General features: G+C 41.0%; 1 protein-coding gene across 2 annotated transcripts; it reads left to right on the top strand.

The window, feature by feature from the left end:
- Positions 1-255: 255 nt before the first annotated feature.
- ACTA2 (actin alpha 2, smooth muscle) lies at positions 256-16,306 on the top strand. 2 transcript variants are annotated; one of them, XM_088059312.1, is made up of 9 exons: positions 256-274; positions 8,376-8,547; positions 10,230-10,358; positions 11,647-11,757; positions 12,226-12,310; positions 12,395-12,556; positions 12,804-12,995; positions 13,903-14,084; positions 14,860-16,306. In XM_088059312.1, the coding sequence occupies exons 2-9, from the start codon at positions 8,419-8,421 to the stop codon at positions 15,001-15,003; spliced, it is 1,134 nt and encodes a 377-aa protein (XP_087915438.1). In that variant the 5' UTR covers positions 256-274; positions 8,376-8,418; the 3' UTR covers positions 15,004-16,306. The 2 variants fall into 2 exon arrangements, with proteins under 2 accessions (XP_087915438.1, XP_005520657.1); XM_005520600.3 differs by lacking the exon at positions 256-274 and adding an exon at positions 5,802-5,849.
- Positions 16,307-16,419: the final 113 nt, after the last annotated feature.

Raw genomic sequence — 16,419 nt, 5'->3', positions numbered from 1 at the left:
TAGATTTCCCCTTGTATATTTTGTACATTCTTTGGTTTACTGCCACGTAAAGCTCATTCCTTCACTGTTATTTAGTGGTTCTTGTGTAGGTTTAAAAGATAAAACAAGTTCAGCTGTGCTCTCAGCTGTTTGTAGGTTGTGCTGAGTGACTCATACAGAAGACAAGGAAGTTGCAGTGTGGCCACATCTTGTCCTGCCCAGCAGTGACACAGCCTCTGGGTGCTCTAAACCCAGCGCCAGGAGAAAGGGATGGCTTGGCCTTTGGGAGAGGAAGGTACTGGCTTGGGGACATTTGTGGTGAAAGTGACTCCACAATTTGCTGTCATCTAGAGCCAAAAAGTGAAACCCTGGCACTACAGCACATTATTAAATTTGCTAGTGAAAGAAATTACCTTGTAGAGGTCCTTTTCCTCATGGTTTGCTGGAGAGCCAGGCATATTGGCTCATGCAGGAGTTGAGCTATGATATAACCTTTCAGAGCCCAAAGGTTTAATCTGTAAGTAATAGCTCCATGAGACTCCCTTCCAGCAAGTTTCTCTCATGGGAACCATCTGATTTCTTATAATGTGCAAGCTCCCGTTGAAATCTTGCTCTTGGTGAGATAATAACAGGACAACCACTTGCAAAAATGTGGGTGGAACTGGAATCCTTGTTGCTGTCAGTCTGGGAACATGCTGGTTGTGGAGCTGGGAAGTTTTGTGGAGGAAGGACCCCTGTGCTCTCCCTGTCCCACACGTGAGCTCTGTAGGTCTGACTTCCCTTAGAAGTACAGCACTTGTTTTCCACAGTGCTGTGGTGGGAAGAGGTCACTTACATTTTGACAAGCTTGGATAGCTTGTTGCTGCAAAGATTCTAATCATGCTGGGGAATCTGGCTCTTGAGAGATGTTCCAGCATAGCATATATGTGAGGCCTTATCTACAGTGTAATTTTGGACAGATATGTCAGTATGAGCTGTGACCAAGCTACTGAGGTACTGCTGATGGTTTGCACCATGGTCAGAGCTCTGCTCTGGCCAGTAGCACGAGGGCTTATCCATGGCCTGTGCTGGATTTGCAGCTCTTTGACTATCTTTTTGATATGTTTATTGTTTTCCTTGTAACATCACACATGTCTACACCAGTTGGAGTGTGAGCAATGGGAGGTGCCTTGCAGACAAAATGTAGAGCTTATTTCTACCAAAAATAAAATTTAAAAAAATCATGAAGGGCATTCAAAAATATGAAATATATTTGTGTCTATTATGCATGAGGAAATGGGTACATACTCCTGTCTCAAGAAATCTTTCTGCTGTACATAAGGAAGGAGAAGGGACACCTACAGTGGTAATTTTCTTCCTACATCCTATTTCTTTCCAAGTATCTGCTATCAGGAAATCTCAGACACAGGATACTGAGCTGTATGGGTATCAGCCTGACCCAGCAGGACTTGTGCTTATGTGCTGTTTATTTATCTAAGAGGGGTGATGGGGGAGACATTATCTCATTTTTACTTTGAACATATTCCTTTGATTTTAAATGAAGGATAATTTTACCACATTACCATAGAGGAAGATACCTTGTTAAGAAGATGAAGGAAGGTTGTGAATTAATATTCTTTATCAGCCTACTTAAGAGGCCCAGATGGCAAACACTGTCTTCTCTAGAAGAGCATGGAAAAAACTATTTTCCAAATTTTGTAGGTTGAAAACTGCCGTATTTGAAAATGATTAGAGCATTTTTTTCTTAGTTGTTAGAGAGAGACCAGTGCAGGAGCCTGACAATCACAGAGAAAACTAATCTATGGGTCCGACAGTTTATGGTTAATCTGACACTTTACAGATGCTTACTGTGTGACAGCTGCAGTGAATCAGGTTGTTAGAGTGACTTTCTGCTCCCTAAAGCTTATTTATTCCTGTCTTTCTCAAAATAGGGGGTGGGGATGTGTAAAGCCTATCAATGAGATAGAGGAGAGGGCTTGAAGCCAGACAAACCAAAACATTTAGAGATTCTGCTAATGTTACGAAGATGAAAGGAATCCCCAAATAAAAAGAAGCCAGAGACATATTTAGCAGAGCTTCATTCCTAAACAGCCAATTGGATGGAGGCAGGAAGGTCTCCACGCACATCTCAGAAGTTGTTTTCCCTTATAAAGTAAAGCAAAGGGATTACTTTACTCACAGTCTTCTACAGGCTGGGGTAAGCCTGCAGCTTCTGTCCTTCTTTACCAAAAAAGTATGGCATCTACCCACTGGTGCTGGGCCCCTGAGCTGGCATTCTTCAGGCCAGCTGGGGCCCATTTCCTAGGCATGGGTGGCTCCCCAGCCCCTGCTGCTGTGGAGTCCCAGGCACATTTTGTGTCCATATGGCAATCCACACGAGTTGCTGAAAAGAAAGAGCTTAAGGAAGGTGTAGCTAAATTTCCACTGATATATTGAAAGATGCTTCAAGTCAGTAGGAGAATTCCCAATGTGCACTGGAGATTTGCTAGTATCTCTATTAAGAGATCAGAGGAAAAGATACTGGAGAGAGAGGAAAAATTAGATTTTCCTCTTCTTTTTCTTCCAGTGTACTCCAGACATACTCCTGTAATGCAGACTGCAGAAAGGTTTAGCATGGAAAACTGAAGAAGTTCTCAGGGGGAATTAAATAAGAACCATAGGTTTTGGCTATGGTTACAAAGAAAGAACAAGAACCTTGGGATATAGACACACCAGGCACATTGTGCTGTGTAGTTTCTGTATAAATGAGTGGGATAAGGACTGAAAGACAGGCAGCAGGAGCTGATTTTGGAAGTGGCCTCCAGAGGGAAAGCTAAACTACTTTCAGGAATAGTGTTTTGTTCTTTCCTTTAAAAACAAAACAAACAAAAAAACCCCAGAAAACCCAAAGCATATATATATATGTATATATGTATGAGCTCTTATTTGTCCATAGCTGCAGAGAGCATCTAGACTTGATTCTCAGACTTTTCCTATGCACGTCTCTTTAGGTTCTCATTCATGTCTCATGCCAAGTTCATTCTTCCCTCTCCCTCTGCCCCTCTGGCAATGACCTAAGTTACTGAGAAAAAAGGTGAAAGCTACTAATGTAAATTTCTTTTTCACATGAGCTTTTATGTATAGAAATACTTGTGTGATCATAACTTCAGCATGGAGTCACTAAAAAAGAAAAGAAATTCCTTTATTCTACAATGTCCCTGGAGCTGGACTGACCTAATTTCCTTGTATAGTTCACCTGTTTGCCTTCCTTCCTGCCTGCCCTGGCATTTTCCATAATGTGTCACTGCAGAGACAAGCTGCTTGCTGAGCACTGCTCTTCATTGTGCTCTGGAGCGGTGGCTGGGCAGCACCTCTGCATTTTCCCTGTGCTGTTGCTGTGTATCCATTCCCTACTGCTCAGTCAGCCTCTGGGCATACTTCCTCCTTCTAGTCTGCCTGTGCCTGTCTCTAACAAATATCCTTCATATGGCAGCTCCTTCCAAAGGTGTTTACCCTGTATCACCACATCAACAACTGCCTGCTCTGAGCGAGACCCTGTGCCAGCTGTGTCTTTTTCATGAGCATCCTGAAATCTTCGGTTCCCATGAGAGGAAAGGTGATGTGTGATCCCCACCCACGTAACCATTCCCCAGAGCAGCCAAGGGGCTGCTGCTGCCTCCTTTGCCACCAGCACTAACTGTGGTATGCACCAGGACAAGGTTACAGGAATCATGATGAAACTTAACAGAGGTCCAGTCTCTGGTGTCTGTGTGGCCCTTGTCTCCTTTATGTTTATGAAGGCCTCTTGTAGAAAACTGTTGTCTACATTACTTAGCTATCCAAGCAGCAGTGTGGATGCTGTACCAGCTCTCCTGAAGGGTTGTTTGCTTGGCTCTGCAATCTCCCATGAGCTGTGTCCACCATAGTGCAGTCGCCACTTAAGTTTTTTTGGGAATATGAATTTCTGCTCAGTAAGGCAGAAAGATTGGATTCTTTTGAATCTTTGTTCCAGTCCAGGTATTTTCAAGGTATTTCAAGGATGATGTTTCTGAAAACCTTGGAGTGTGTTTCTTCTGATCTAGAAGATAATTGATGTTTGTATTGAAATCAGACATGATACTGCATTGAAGGGTTCTGCTGTGTGAAAGTCCTCTTCTCCTTGACGAAGGTTCACTGATCTAATACCATATGTTCTATATGAGGTAAGCAAGTTTTCTCAGCTATGTTGTTGAGTGTTGTTTGAAAACAAAGAATTTGATTTTGGCTGTCCTTTGAATGGCAGCTGGAGATATGATAAAAAGGGCTTGTTTAGATCCTCCAGGATCCAAGTCCAGTTTTTTGTTACTTACCTCAGCGTGTATTTTCTTTTTCTTTTTCTTCCTCCTTTTCCCCTCCCCCCCCCCTTTTTTTTAATACCTCTGTCTTTTGCCCTGATGATGGAAGTGAAATAATAAATAGCTTTTGCATAGCTCATGTTCCAACACTTGTTAGCTTCTGTTTCTGACTCTCCAAGACAGTTACATTCCTTAAAAGTTCCTTTCCTTAAAAGTTAAATTCCTTTTAGTGTTCAATCCATAATTCTGCCTATTTTCTATCTCTGCTAGTAGCTCATTCCTTAAGTTTTCACATCAGAAAAACTTTCACTGTGGTTTTCTGGGAGGTTTTCTTTCATGAAAATGTTAGGCAGCAAGCACTCCATAAGCAAATGCACAGTGCCTCTCCCTGTTGTAACAAGACTTGCAAAGCAAGGATCTCACTTGGATTATCACATCTCTCTTGGCTTATGTCCTTGGAGAACTTCTGAATTTGTAAGGTTTGGTATTGGAGTTAAGAGATGCTGTTTCTTTTCTGTTGTACAAACTTACTGTCAAAACATTGTTGGCTGTGGGAGGGCTGCTTCACTAGAATTAATATGTCTAGAGAACAGTTGGCTACAGCTGTAGAAATCCAGACCTGTGCTGAAAATAACTTGCACAGTGAGAACTGTTCCTTTATTTGCTAAAAATATGTTCAGTGAAAAAGATAGCTGCGTTTATAAAACTCAACAACTTTATTATGAGCAATTTGGGACGTGAGTTTATGGCAGTCCAGACCTGTGGCTATCAGTTTGGCTCTAGGACAAATTTGGCCCACAGGTCCTAGAGCTGGAAAATAAGCTTTCAGAGAAACAGAATGGATTCTAACCCATCACAGACCAGAGGGGGTCATAACAATCTTTCAACTGAACATTTTCACAACCTTCAAAGACTTCTCTGTGAATCTTGTACAACAGCCAATACCTTTTTTACCACCCTGAAGTCTGTGGACAATATTCATTATACAAGCAAAATGCTGAGCTTTTAAAGAGACTTTTTAGAAAAACTGAGCAGCTGTTTAGCTGGCCAAAAACATTTATTAATTGGTTTTATCAAAATCTTTAATGACAGCAAGGTGTTTGTTTAAAAAGAACTTCCCTGTTATAAATGACTGCTCTTCCAAGTTCTCATTCTGCTTCTTGGATGTTACTGTGAAGTCCTGGACCTCTCTTGTTTGAACACATGATCCTCCTGCCAGAGGATGTCTATTGTGGGCACACACTCTGTATTTTAGCAACTCTCCTGAAGTTTTAAAGTGTTTATCTTACACAGCTGAAAGTCTCCTCCTGTTTCATGAGCTCTGCACTGGAATGCAGTGGAGGAGACCCAGGGCCTGTGGCCACCCAGATTAGAGTTTTTTGTATGAAGGTCCCTATATGGTTTTGTTCAAGACTTCAGCTCTGTCTCTGTCTGTCTCTGCTCCTTGTTTGGGAGGCTAGTGGGAGGAGAAGAGCTGAAGGGGCTATATAACCTCTGAGGTTTCAGATACAGAGTGTACCACCCTAGAGCAGCCATCCCCAGCCAAGCGCTGTCAGGGTAAGTGGCACGGAACCAATGGAATGATTTACAGGTTGCTGGAGGATTTCAATTAAATAATGTCCAAGTGGAAGCTATTCAGGAGGATGTACTGTTGTACTGTAATTTACTTAAGAGACTTACTAGAATTGAGCTGATAAAATACTAGTAGTATCTATACTGAGTTGTCTTTATTCTATATTCTGAAACTGAAAGAAAAGTTCTACCCTAATAATTTTACTGATTCTATCAGCGCTTCAGCAGCTATATAAAGAAATGGTTTGTGTAATGCCACTGCTGGAATTGCAGATATGCTCTGGTTTAAATGAACCCGTGTGACATTGGGGAGTTAGTTTGGGACAGAGTTCCTGATGGGGTATATAGTAATGTTTCTTAGTGGATTTGCTTCAGAGCTTTTGATTGAGTGTGAGGTGAAAGAGTGTTTTGTGGAATGTGACTGCAAACAGAGCTGTAAGTATGGAAATCAGCAGTGTCTAATAGGATAAAATGAGGATGCATGTGTATTCATCCCTGTCTCTATGTATATGAAACTACTGTTCTGTGAAATGCCAAACATTCATTAACAAACAGGTTATGCGCAGCACCTGTGGAGCTGAGCTCTCTGTATAATTTATTGTGGAGATTGGTGAGGTGATTGATTGTATTTGCATGTAAAACAGGGAGAAGAAAGAGGCTAAAGACTGTTTACTTGGGACAAAAATTGCCTTTCTTCCACAGTACTCAGTGACATTTGCTCCTTTAAGATCTTGCTACTGCCTGTCGTGGCAGTCCTGAGCTGTAACTCAGTGGTTGGTAGCAGAGTCCTCTGTCTGATTTTTCAACTTTTTGTGCTTTATTACTAAATATGGTTTTCATTTAGAGTCCACTAAGCTCAGAAATGTAGCCTTTCCTGCCCCCTTCTTCCCCTCCCCCAAGTGATTTTTGGCATTGCATTAGCTGCATTGGTTTGAGCAACCCCCCTGACCTCAAACGCTGTTCCAAATACAGACGGCTGAAAAGCATATTTCCTAATTAGGAAATAGTTTGTCCAAACCAGTCTGTTCATTCATGTTAGATAACAGTTGTACTCCATTCAGTAAATATTTTAATATAAAGAGCCTGTTTCCCCAGGAGTTTAACAGATGGAAAAATTGCAACTTACGTTCCTTCCACAGTTATAATGATAGAATATCTGGAATACGAAGTTAGGATTTCCTTATCTTTGTCTTCTCCTGGGAGCTCTGCCCATGCAGGGCTGCAGCCATGTCTTGTGGCTGCCTTGCTGGGGAGAGACAGAGGATCTCAAATGAAGCATTTGGGAGAACCATCTGTGCTTGTTCCATCCATTGTAGAGGCTAAATAGATTGTGGCTTCCCTTTCTCACTGGCCATGGCTCTTGCTGACCTCATTCTCATTTCTGCCTGCATTTCTGATTCCTGCATCAGAAGGTTTTGGAGACTGCATGTGGAGCCAGCTGGTCCATGGATGACAGCTGTCTCCCTTAGCTGTTAACACATTGCAATTTGTTGAACTCTGCATGGAAGCCTGGGCTTGGAGTGGGCCAAGTGATTCCCTACCATGCTATAAATTGTGTGCAAATAGTTCTTCTTGAGTCCTGGTATTCAGTGCTTGTTTCTGTAATTGACTTTAATACAAAGCCTTCAAAGCATTTTTATTACCCATATTATCTTCCTGTTGCCAGAGGAAGAAAACAGTTTCTTTTTACTGAGCCAAGGAGCCAACATAAATTGTCCTGTCACTCTACAAATGTAGTTTATTAGCTGCTTTGAAATGATGATAGAGAAGATGCTATGGCCTGTTTTTAAAATATACTGTCTCTGGCTTAATTTTAAAGATGGGTTTATTTTTCTGAGTGATCAGTGGAGAACTGGAAAAGAATTGCTTCTCTTTTCCCCCCCTTTTTTATTTAGAAAATTTCTACCTTTTTAAAAGGTTAAATGTAAACTTAATTTGCCATCTTCACCAGTGGATTAATATCTGTATCAGGAAAACACCTCTGGTACATGCATAGCATTTAATGTAGTTAGTTTTTGGAAAGGCCAAGACTAGAAGGGGAAGTTGAAGTGGTCTTACCTTTAACAGCTACCCACATGTGTCAAGATTTTGTCAGGGTAATAGAAAAGCAGGAGAAGTTGTGCTGAGTTCAATGCAAATGAAGCTTTGTTTTTGCAGCTGTCATCCCAGTGTTCTCTTTTATCTCTCTCCCTGAACTGTGGATTTCTGTGACCAAATTTAGATAAACATTTGCTGCTCCCTGATCTCTCTGCCCGTGCTGCAGGGCTGGAAGTCTCCTCTGGAATTCCCTGGATAATCTCTAGTGCACACAGCCCTTTGGCAGACACGACTGAAACCTCTCACACTTTCAGAAAGAAGCCTGTTCCCTCCTGTAGCCCCACAGTCCTCGTGATCCCCAGAGAGGCCCTTCCCCTCCTTACCTGTTCTTATTGCTTTTGTAGAGCCAGGGTGGCTCTGCCACCCGAGTGTGATTCTTGGTTTTGATTTAATTCTTCCCTGCTGTTTCCATAGGGCTGTTTTCTGTCTGGAAGGCCAGCAGACACTGCTGTAGAAGATGTGTGAGGAAGAGGACAGCACTGCCCTTGTTTGTGACAACGGGTCAGGGCTCTGTAAAGCCGGCTTCGCTGGAGATGATGCCCCAAGAGCAGTTTTCCCGTCCATTGTGGGTCGTCCTAGGCACCAGGTGATGAACTACTTTGGTTGTTCCTTACTGGGCTTGTAGAAGGCTTTGCTGCCCTGTTCCCAGCTCTTCAGCCAAGGCCTTCTGTGTCTGGGGCTAGTCCAGCCTAGGATTATCTGTGTAAGATGGTATTTCCAGGCAAAATGAGTCCGGCAGTGCACTCGCCTGAATCAAGAAAAGTCTCTTGCCTTGTGAAAGGAATACTTTTAAAAATTTTCACTCCCTTCTATGCCATCTTTTCCCTGCCCCTTAATTTTGAATCACCCAGAGAACTTGGTGAGAAAAACTAGTTTAAAGAAACCCAACCCAAAATCCAAATAAGCCCAACCCAGGAACATCTGGAAATTCTGACTGCCCTTGAAGCTGATAATAGGTAGTGTGTGGAAGACTAAAGGAGGAAGCAGAAGTTTTCAGTTAGCTTCCTCCTAACCTTTCTAATTTTATTCACTTAGCTGTATCAGAAATGGGTGCCTGTCTAACCTTGAGTTTCTTTAGCTTAAAGGTTTACATTTGAGTATATGATGCATTCCACTATATTTTAATAGTTTGCAAAACACATTTATTATCTGAGCTGTTAAATATAGGGAGTTTATGAGACAGCTCACCATTAGCATTAGTTGTCTAGGTCACAACAAACTAATTCAAGTAATTAGCAGATCCACCTAATTGCTTCTATGTCACCCAAAGCCCTGGTGGAAAGAGACAAGCTCTTTGTAAGATGCAGCACTTTATATACCCAGCAAATGCATTTTAAGTTCTCCAGGATTAGAGAAATACCAACCTTTCAGTATAGAAACCAGGACTGGAGGGCTAATTGAGGCCTCTGGGAACTACCATAATTTAACCAATATAGTTAAATGGAACTATATGGAACCAAGACATATAGTTATAGTGGAAACAAATACAGATTTGTAGAACCTTTCTTTCCTGATCATGTAGGATTGATCATCCCATTAAAAATTGCAAATCTGGGATGCCTATTTTTAAGTCATAGATTTAGAGATGCTAAGGTTTGGAATCTGTAATGACTAAGTTCTGATAGGAGTAATGTGCACTTAAAGGATCCTACTAGATTCTATTTTCTTTTCATTATTTTTTACTTTAATAAATATTTAATAGAGACTGGTGTATATCCAGACTAGTTTCCAGCTTCTGGTCCTTTAATAATTTCTACAGGATCCATGAAAATATCTGTAAAGAAGTCCACACAGTAGATTTAAACTGTCCATCCCTAATTACAGTATTATGGCATTCAAATAGAGGGTTAAAAAATGTTGAAACTTAAGCTTTGGGAAATGTAAAGTGGGTATCACTCCATCTTGACCCTTAAATGGCACAATACCACTTTCTACTTTTACTCCACTTTATTATCATTTAGCAGACTGTTCATCCCTAAATAATAACAACCATTAAAACAATTCTATTTTTCCACTTTATCTTGATGCATTTAGTATTGTACTTGTTCTGTTTACTTAACTGTAATGGAAATATGTACTCCAGAGATTTAATAACCAAACATTTAATACTGGCAATTTAAGAGCAACACATAATTCTCCCTTTGTTACTATTAGTAAACTACGTTGTAACTAGTATAACTGAAAACTGGATTTATTTCACAGCTAATAATCTGTCTACTTTATGACACTTTTCTCTGAGAGACTAACACAATTTCTATTATTTTATAGGGTGTGATGGTTGGTATGGGTCAAAAAGACAGCTATGTGGGTGATGAGGCTCAAAGCAAGAGAGGAATCCTGACCCTGAAATACCCCATTGAGCATGGCATTATTACAAACTGGGACGACATGGAGAAGGTATTTCACCTTTGGAAAGCTGATGTGTACTACTGGTAAAAAGAACTATTCTATTCGCAGAATATCCACCAGATTTTAGACGAAAGTGTCATGCTATCCAGTATGGTTCAAGGAGAAGCTTGTCAACAGCTGAGGTTAATGTGCATCTAAAGCTTGAGTATCAGTAGGACCATATCAAAATTGTAATTAGGAGTTCTTTTACTCCAGCCTGTTCTTTGCTAGTTACTGAGAAGGGGTCAGGAGGAGAGAGAAGGGAGGGAAGAAAGAAAAGGAATAGATCAATTTGCTAGTAGAAGATGGAATGTAAGTTAATCTCTTTCTGCAAAAATGCAAAGCATGTATGTGATTCTGATGTGAAGGGCAGTGTTTATACACACTTTTTAATGCTTGGAAGATTAGCAATGTTGCAGTGCAATGCATCCATTTCAGAGCCAGTATTTGACTGAAAGGCTTCCAGAACTGTGTTTCTTATCATAGTCTGTACAGATAATATAATTTCTAAGATTCTAAAATGGTATCTCCATTTAATGTTGTTCTATGAAAATGGAACATTTGGAACAGTCTGGGCATCCCAAAACACTGTGTGGAGTCACCCAGCACTTAATGAGTCTCAGTATTGTAGAATTTGCTTGAAAGCAAAATCTTTTAGATGCCAAACATATCAGCCAGTCCCTAATCACCACCAGCTTGAAAACAAGCTTAGCAAAAACTTCTTGGCCTTCAGACTAAAATCTCTGGTTGTTTTACTTATCAGAGTATGAACCTCCTCACTGCAGTCCACTTGGCCTCAGATTTTTACAGCTTGTAGGAACAAGTTGTGTGGAGGTGATATTTCAACCTCACAAATCATTTGTCTTCATTTCTTTCCATGAAATGTACATGGCTGGCCTGTACAAACCAAAAGATGAAACTGTCAAGAGACCCATTATCTACTAAACTCTGTATATGCTCTCTGAGTTGTCCCGGAACTTTCTCTTTCAGTCATTATTGAAATAGCATTTCTGGAGCCAAGTGTGTCCTGTTCTGTCTTTTCTACTGTAAGAGTACCATATTTGTTCTCCTTAACTTGTGTGTCCTTAAAGTAAGTCCTATATTTATTGCTGGTAGTACAGCCTGAGGATAGTGCTTTTCTTTGGAAACGAAGGCCGTAAGAATGATTGCATGAGAAACATCACCAGCCTGTATCTGGAGCTGTAAGCAGAGTGCTGGAGCACAGTACTTGTCTGGGAGTGATGTTGAGCTCCGACTGATGGTGTTTCTTTCCCTTGGCTTCTCTCATTATCCTCAGATCTGGCATCATTCTTTCTATAATGAGCTCCGGGTTGCTCCTGAAGAACACCCGACTTTGCTGACTGAAGCACCGCTGAATCCCAAAGCCAACCGCGAGAAAATGACACAGGTAAACTCACGCTAAAGCTAGGGAATAATCCAGCCTTTTCATTCAACAGGATGTGAATGTCATCATTCCAGCTAGTCATGCTGTCTGTCCAGCAGTCTGTCTCTCTCAGTTATAGAAGATGGAAAGTACATAGTGACCACCTGTCATATTTACATGTTATTTAGAAAACCATTGTATCTGCTTTGAATGTGAGCGCTCCAGTCTGCCCAAACTTTGTCATCTTCATCTGTTTTTATGCCTGTGCCAATTACAAAATTGTCTTTAATATGTCCATGTGTCTATATTAATATGGTAAAGATACAGGCCAAATACAGGGAGATATCTTACAGGACAATTATTTTTGGATTTAGATTTTGTATTTTCCTTTCTCGCTTTTACCAACCGTAGAGAAATATGAAAATTTCAGTAAATTTCTTCAACTAAGCTAAACCCTCTAGTGTTCAGACAACCTTTTAAATTGCATTTCAGATTATGTTTGAGACATTCAATGTGCCAGCCATGTATGTAGCTATCCAAGCTGTTCTGTCCCTCTATGCCTCTGGGCGTACCACAGGTAAGCCTCAGGGGAACGTGGCAAAGATGTTTGTAATAGTTCCGTGGGTATGATGGGAATGAACCGTGTGTTATCCTCTGGAAGGCATCGTGCTTGACTCGGGGGATGGTGTCACCCACAACGTGCCGATCTATGAAGGCTACGCCCTGCCACACGCCATCATGCGTCTGGACCTGGCTGGCCGGGACCTGACAGACTACCTCATGAAAATCCTGACGGAGCGAGGGTACTCCTTCGTGACCACCGGTAAGGACACGCTGCTGGCTGGGGAGCGTTGCTCGTGTGCAGTGTTTCCACTGGCCTCAGAAGGACTATCAGTGGTTCTGCAGTTGGATAGGCATGAGAAAGGTCTACAACATGAAAATCCCTCGAAAGACTAGCAGAGGATTTTTTTTAAAACATGGGGAGGGTGTTGAAGGATGAAAGGGAACAACCAGTCAACACGTCTGGGTCCTTCCTGAATGCCATTTTAAAGATTGAATCCTCTTTACAGCGGAGCGTGAAATTGTCCGTGACATCAAGGAAAAGCTCTGTTACGTGGCCCTGGACTTTGAAAATGAGATGGCCACTGCTGCATCTTCCTCCTCTCTGGAAAAAAGCTATGAGCTTCCTGATGGTCAGGTGATCACTATTGGAAATGAACGCTTTCGGTGCCCAGAGACCCTCTTCCAGCCATCTTTCATTGGTAGGTTCAGTGGCTGTTCTGCCTTGGTAAACTGCACAGAAATACCAAGTCCCTACTTCTTTTTGCTTGTGCTCCATTACCGACTCACCCAGACCCAGACCATGAGTGTGTCCTAGCACCCATTATAAAACAATCTTTTAGAACGGGACTATACATTAATAGGTGGGAAGAACTTCATGTTAAACAATTAGCCAAAATGCTTTCCCAAAATAACCCTGCAATGTTTATTCCTGCCTTCTGGCATTGGGCCTGTGCCACTTTGTATGTTTGAATGTGTTTGCCAGGAGTGGGAAGAGGTGGGAGGGGCAGGCAGGCAGCAAGACCTACTTTTATTTTTTCAAAAGACTGCTCCAAATCCTGAATCCACAGTTCATCGCCTTTTCGGACCAAAGCCAAGATGATGCCATGCTAATCAACATCCATGAAGGCAGATTTGCAACTAGGTCACACAGAAATCCAGTGTCAGTTCTGCCAATAGGCAGAATTTCAACTCAGAGATAAAGTAGTTGCATACCTAGAGGTATTAGGACATATTTTGAGAGTTCTTAATTTGAAAAGAAAAAAAACCAAAGCAAACAAAAAAAGAAAACAAATTATTCCAAGACCATATATGGAATTCTTAGGACAACTGAGATTGCCTGCAAAAGCCTAGTGGAAACTTTACTGTTGCACACCCCCAACTTTTTTTTTAAGGAGGAGTTGTTGGGTGTAAAGGGGAGAGGAGGGCTGTACACCAAGGAACTCTTAAGTAAATAATTTAGGCAACTGCAGAACGCCTTTCCTGATTTCCAAAGCTCTGAGCCTGATGTCTTCCAAAGAGTCACTAAACAGCATGTCAGTTCTGCATTAACAATTTTAAGTCTCTCTGTGGAGTTGCTTCCTTGTTTTTTTTCTGTACCTTCCCCAGGCATGGAGTCTGCTGGCATTCATGAAACCACTTACAACAGCATCATGAAATGTGACATAGACATCAGAAAGGATCTTTATGCCAACAACGTGCTGTCCGGAGGCACCACAATGTACCCCGGTATTGCAGACAGGATGCAGAAGGAAATAACTGCTCTGGCTCCTAGCACCATGAAGATCAAGGTATGTGTGGTGCAATCAGTTGTAGACTATATGAGCTGTGCATTTACAAAGTCCTCAAAGATCTAGTCAAACATGCAACACTTTACAAAGTAAGTGCTTTTAACATGTTTTGAACCACATCTGGATTATCTAGCAAATAATCACCAGCTGGTAACTTTGGTGCTGGAAGAAGAGAGCTTTCTCCCATTTCTTTGTTCATGTTGAATTCTGTCAAATGTCCTAATGTGGCCAAAGAACAGCATGAACCCAGAAGCATAAATTTTCTTCTGGGGCTGTATGTGAGCTTCTTGAGCCCTTCTAGTCTGATGGACATGGGAGAGAAGAAATGCTGCTTTTGTCTTTGGCTTACAAGTTTGAAAGAGACCCTGACAAACTAATCTTTGTTCTGCTGCTTCAAATCTTCTGTTCTTTGCTTCACAAACCTTTCATCAGCTATACCAAAAGAAGTACTCCATAGTTGTTGAATCCTTCAAGCCCACCTGGACTGTCATTATGTGTTTCCAAAGCAATTATCTCCCCTTTCCTCATATGTGCCTGAGAGTACACGGATGCACCAGGGATAGGGGTCACTGAGAAGGCTGAGTCAGGCAGAGAATTTGAGGGAATAGATTTATACAACAAATTTTAAACTTTCCTGCTTGCAGCAATGCATAGCACTAGCACACAGATGCAGTGTTTTTGTTAAAATCACATATCACTCCTTTAGTATTTTTGTATCAAAATGTATTTTATTGACAGTAGACAGTTGTACTTAACGCTTTTATTTCTTAAACAGATCATTGCTCCTCCTGAACGCAAGTACTCGGTCTGGATCGGAGGTTCTATCCTTGCTTCCCTCTCTACTTTCCAGCAGATGTGGATCAGCAAACAGGAATATGATGAAGCTGGCCCATCCATTGTTCACCGCAAATGCTTTTAAATTGCTTTTTCTTTATGTCTCCTTAGTGTGAATGTATTCAGGGAAATGCATTCTTATATATAATTTCATTCCATAAATCCTTCATCGTAATTCATCTAACTAATTGGATACTGTGTATTTCTTAAAATAAATTTTAAATATGCTATGAAATTGCTGCTCCTATTTAAAACAAAAACAAAAGCCGAGCCGTGTGTGTGTGTGGAGATGTGATTACAGCTGGCTTGAAGCTCCATCTTGTGACACGAATTTATTATTACACTGTGCTGGGCTTAACAGAAATGGTGGTACCTTTAGCTCGATGATACCAATGCCAGAAGATGCTCACCTGTCAGGCTGCATGTTCTCAAAGTTTAGAGAAAAAAATTTAATCTGCAGGGAGAACCAGCTGTGGTTCTCACAAAGTTCTAGGCAGTACCAAAGGAGCACAGCATCTGTTCAATATCAGGATGAGCATGGGCACACTGCTTTGCATCTGCTCTATCCAAAAATATTATCTATCCACATCACTTCTACTTCACAGCTGTTGAGCTGGAAAAGCTAATTTCTTACAGTGCATGGCCCAGGGGTGTATGATGTGTACCACAACAATTCTGTGTTTTCTTTAAAGAAATAAAACCTGTTCCTTTGGGAGCATATCTAAACACTAATAGTAGGTCAAACATATGACTTTCCTATTGTATGCCCTCAGGATGAGTGCAGCCTGTTGTTTTTATTTTATGATTTCTAGCAAAATCTAAAGGGTAATTAAGCTGGCTTAATATACTTTCTCTTCAGAACTTTTTTTTTTTAAGGGGGGGACCAATGTGTTCAAAGCAGCTAAAATAATTTAGACAATTTTCTTTTTCTGTGATTTTTCTGATTCCATTTATAATCTTCAACACATCAGCTAGAAGTATACGCATAGAAGCTGAAGCCAGTAATACTGTCTTAGAAGTATATATATAGATGAATAAAGACTTCACTGAGACAGACCTGGAAAAGGTCACTTCTAAGGAACTTGCTGCAATCTGTATTCATTAGAGTTCAGGATAAAGGATGCTATTTATTTTCATTTACCTATTTTCCTCTCTCAACTCAATAGTTTACCTCACTTGCCTGTTACTTGTTATCTTTCATACTGTAAGCTTTTTGCAACAGCACCTGTTATTTGCCATGTCTTCATAACCCTGGGGTTCCAGATCTTGTCCAGCTTCTGACTGTTAGCACATGTTGCAAACCTCTTTGTACTAACCTTATTATTTAAAGTATAGGTCATCTAGGTTCTTGGAACAGTTACTAAATAAACTCTTGTAAAAGCGGATAACTTTGTATGGTTCTTCCTTCTAACTCTGTCTTGATCTTTTTATCTATCTCTAGATTGATCCAGGGAATGCTATTTAGGATAAGAAATGTCTTTCAATTTAAAGTCTCTTCTGG

This window comes from Pseudopodoces humilis, chromosome 9 (genome assembly GCF_049639895.1).
Source record: "Pseudopodoces humilis isolate 2021_Gansu_Grassland_sample_001 chromosome 9, ASM4963989v1, whole genome shotgun sequence".
NCBI lineage: Eukaryota > Metazoa > Chordata > Aves > Passeriformes > Paridae > Pseudopodoces > Pseudopodoces humilis.
This window is presented reverse-complemented; position numbering and strand designations above follow the sequence as displayed.

Excerpts from the sequence above, each read along its gene's own strand:
- ACTA2 (XM_088059312.1), top strand. The coding sequence starts at position 8,419 with ATGTGTGAGGAAGAGGACAGCACTGCCCTTGTTTGTGACAACGGGTCA. Across the intron at positions 11,758-12,225 it reads ACCGCGAGAAAATGACACAG|ATTATGTTTGAGACATTCAA; the intron begins GTAAACTCACGC and ends ATTGCATTTCAG. Across the intron at positions 12,996-13,902 it reads CTTCCAGCCATCTTTCATTG|GCATGGAGTCTGCTGGCATT; the intron begins GTAGGTTCAGTG and ends TACCTTCCCCAG.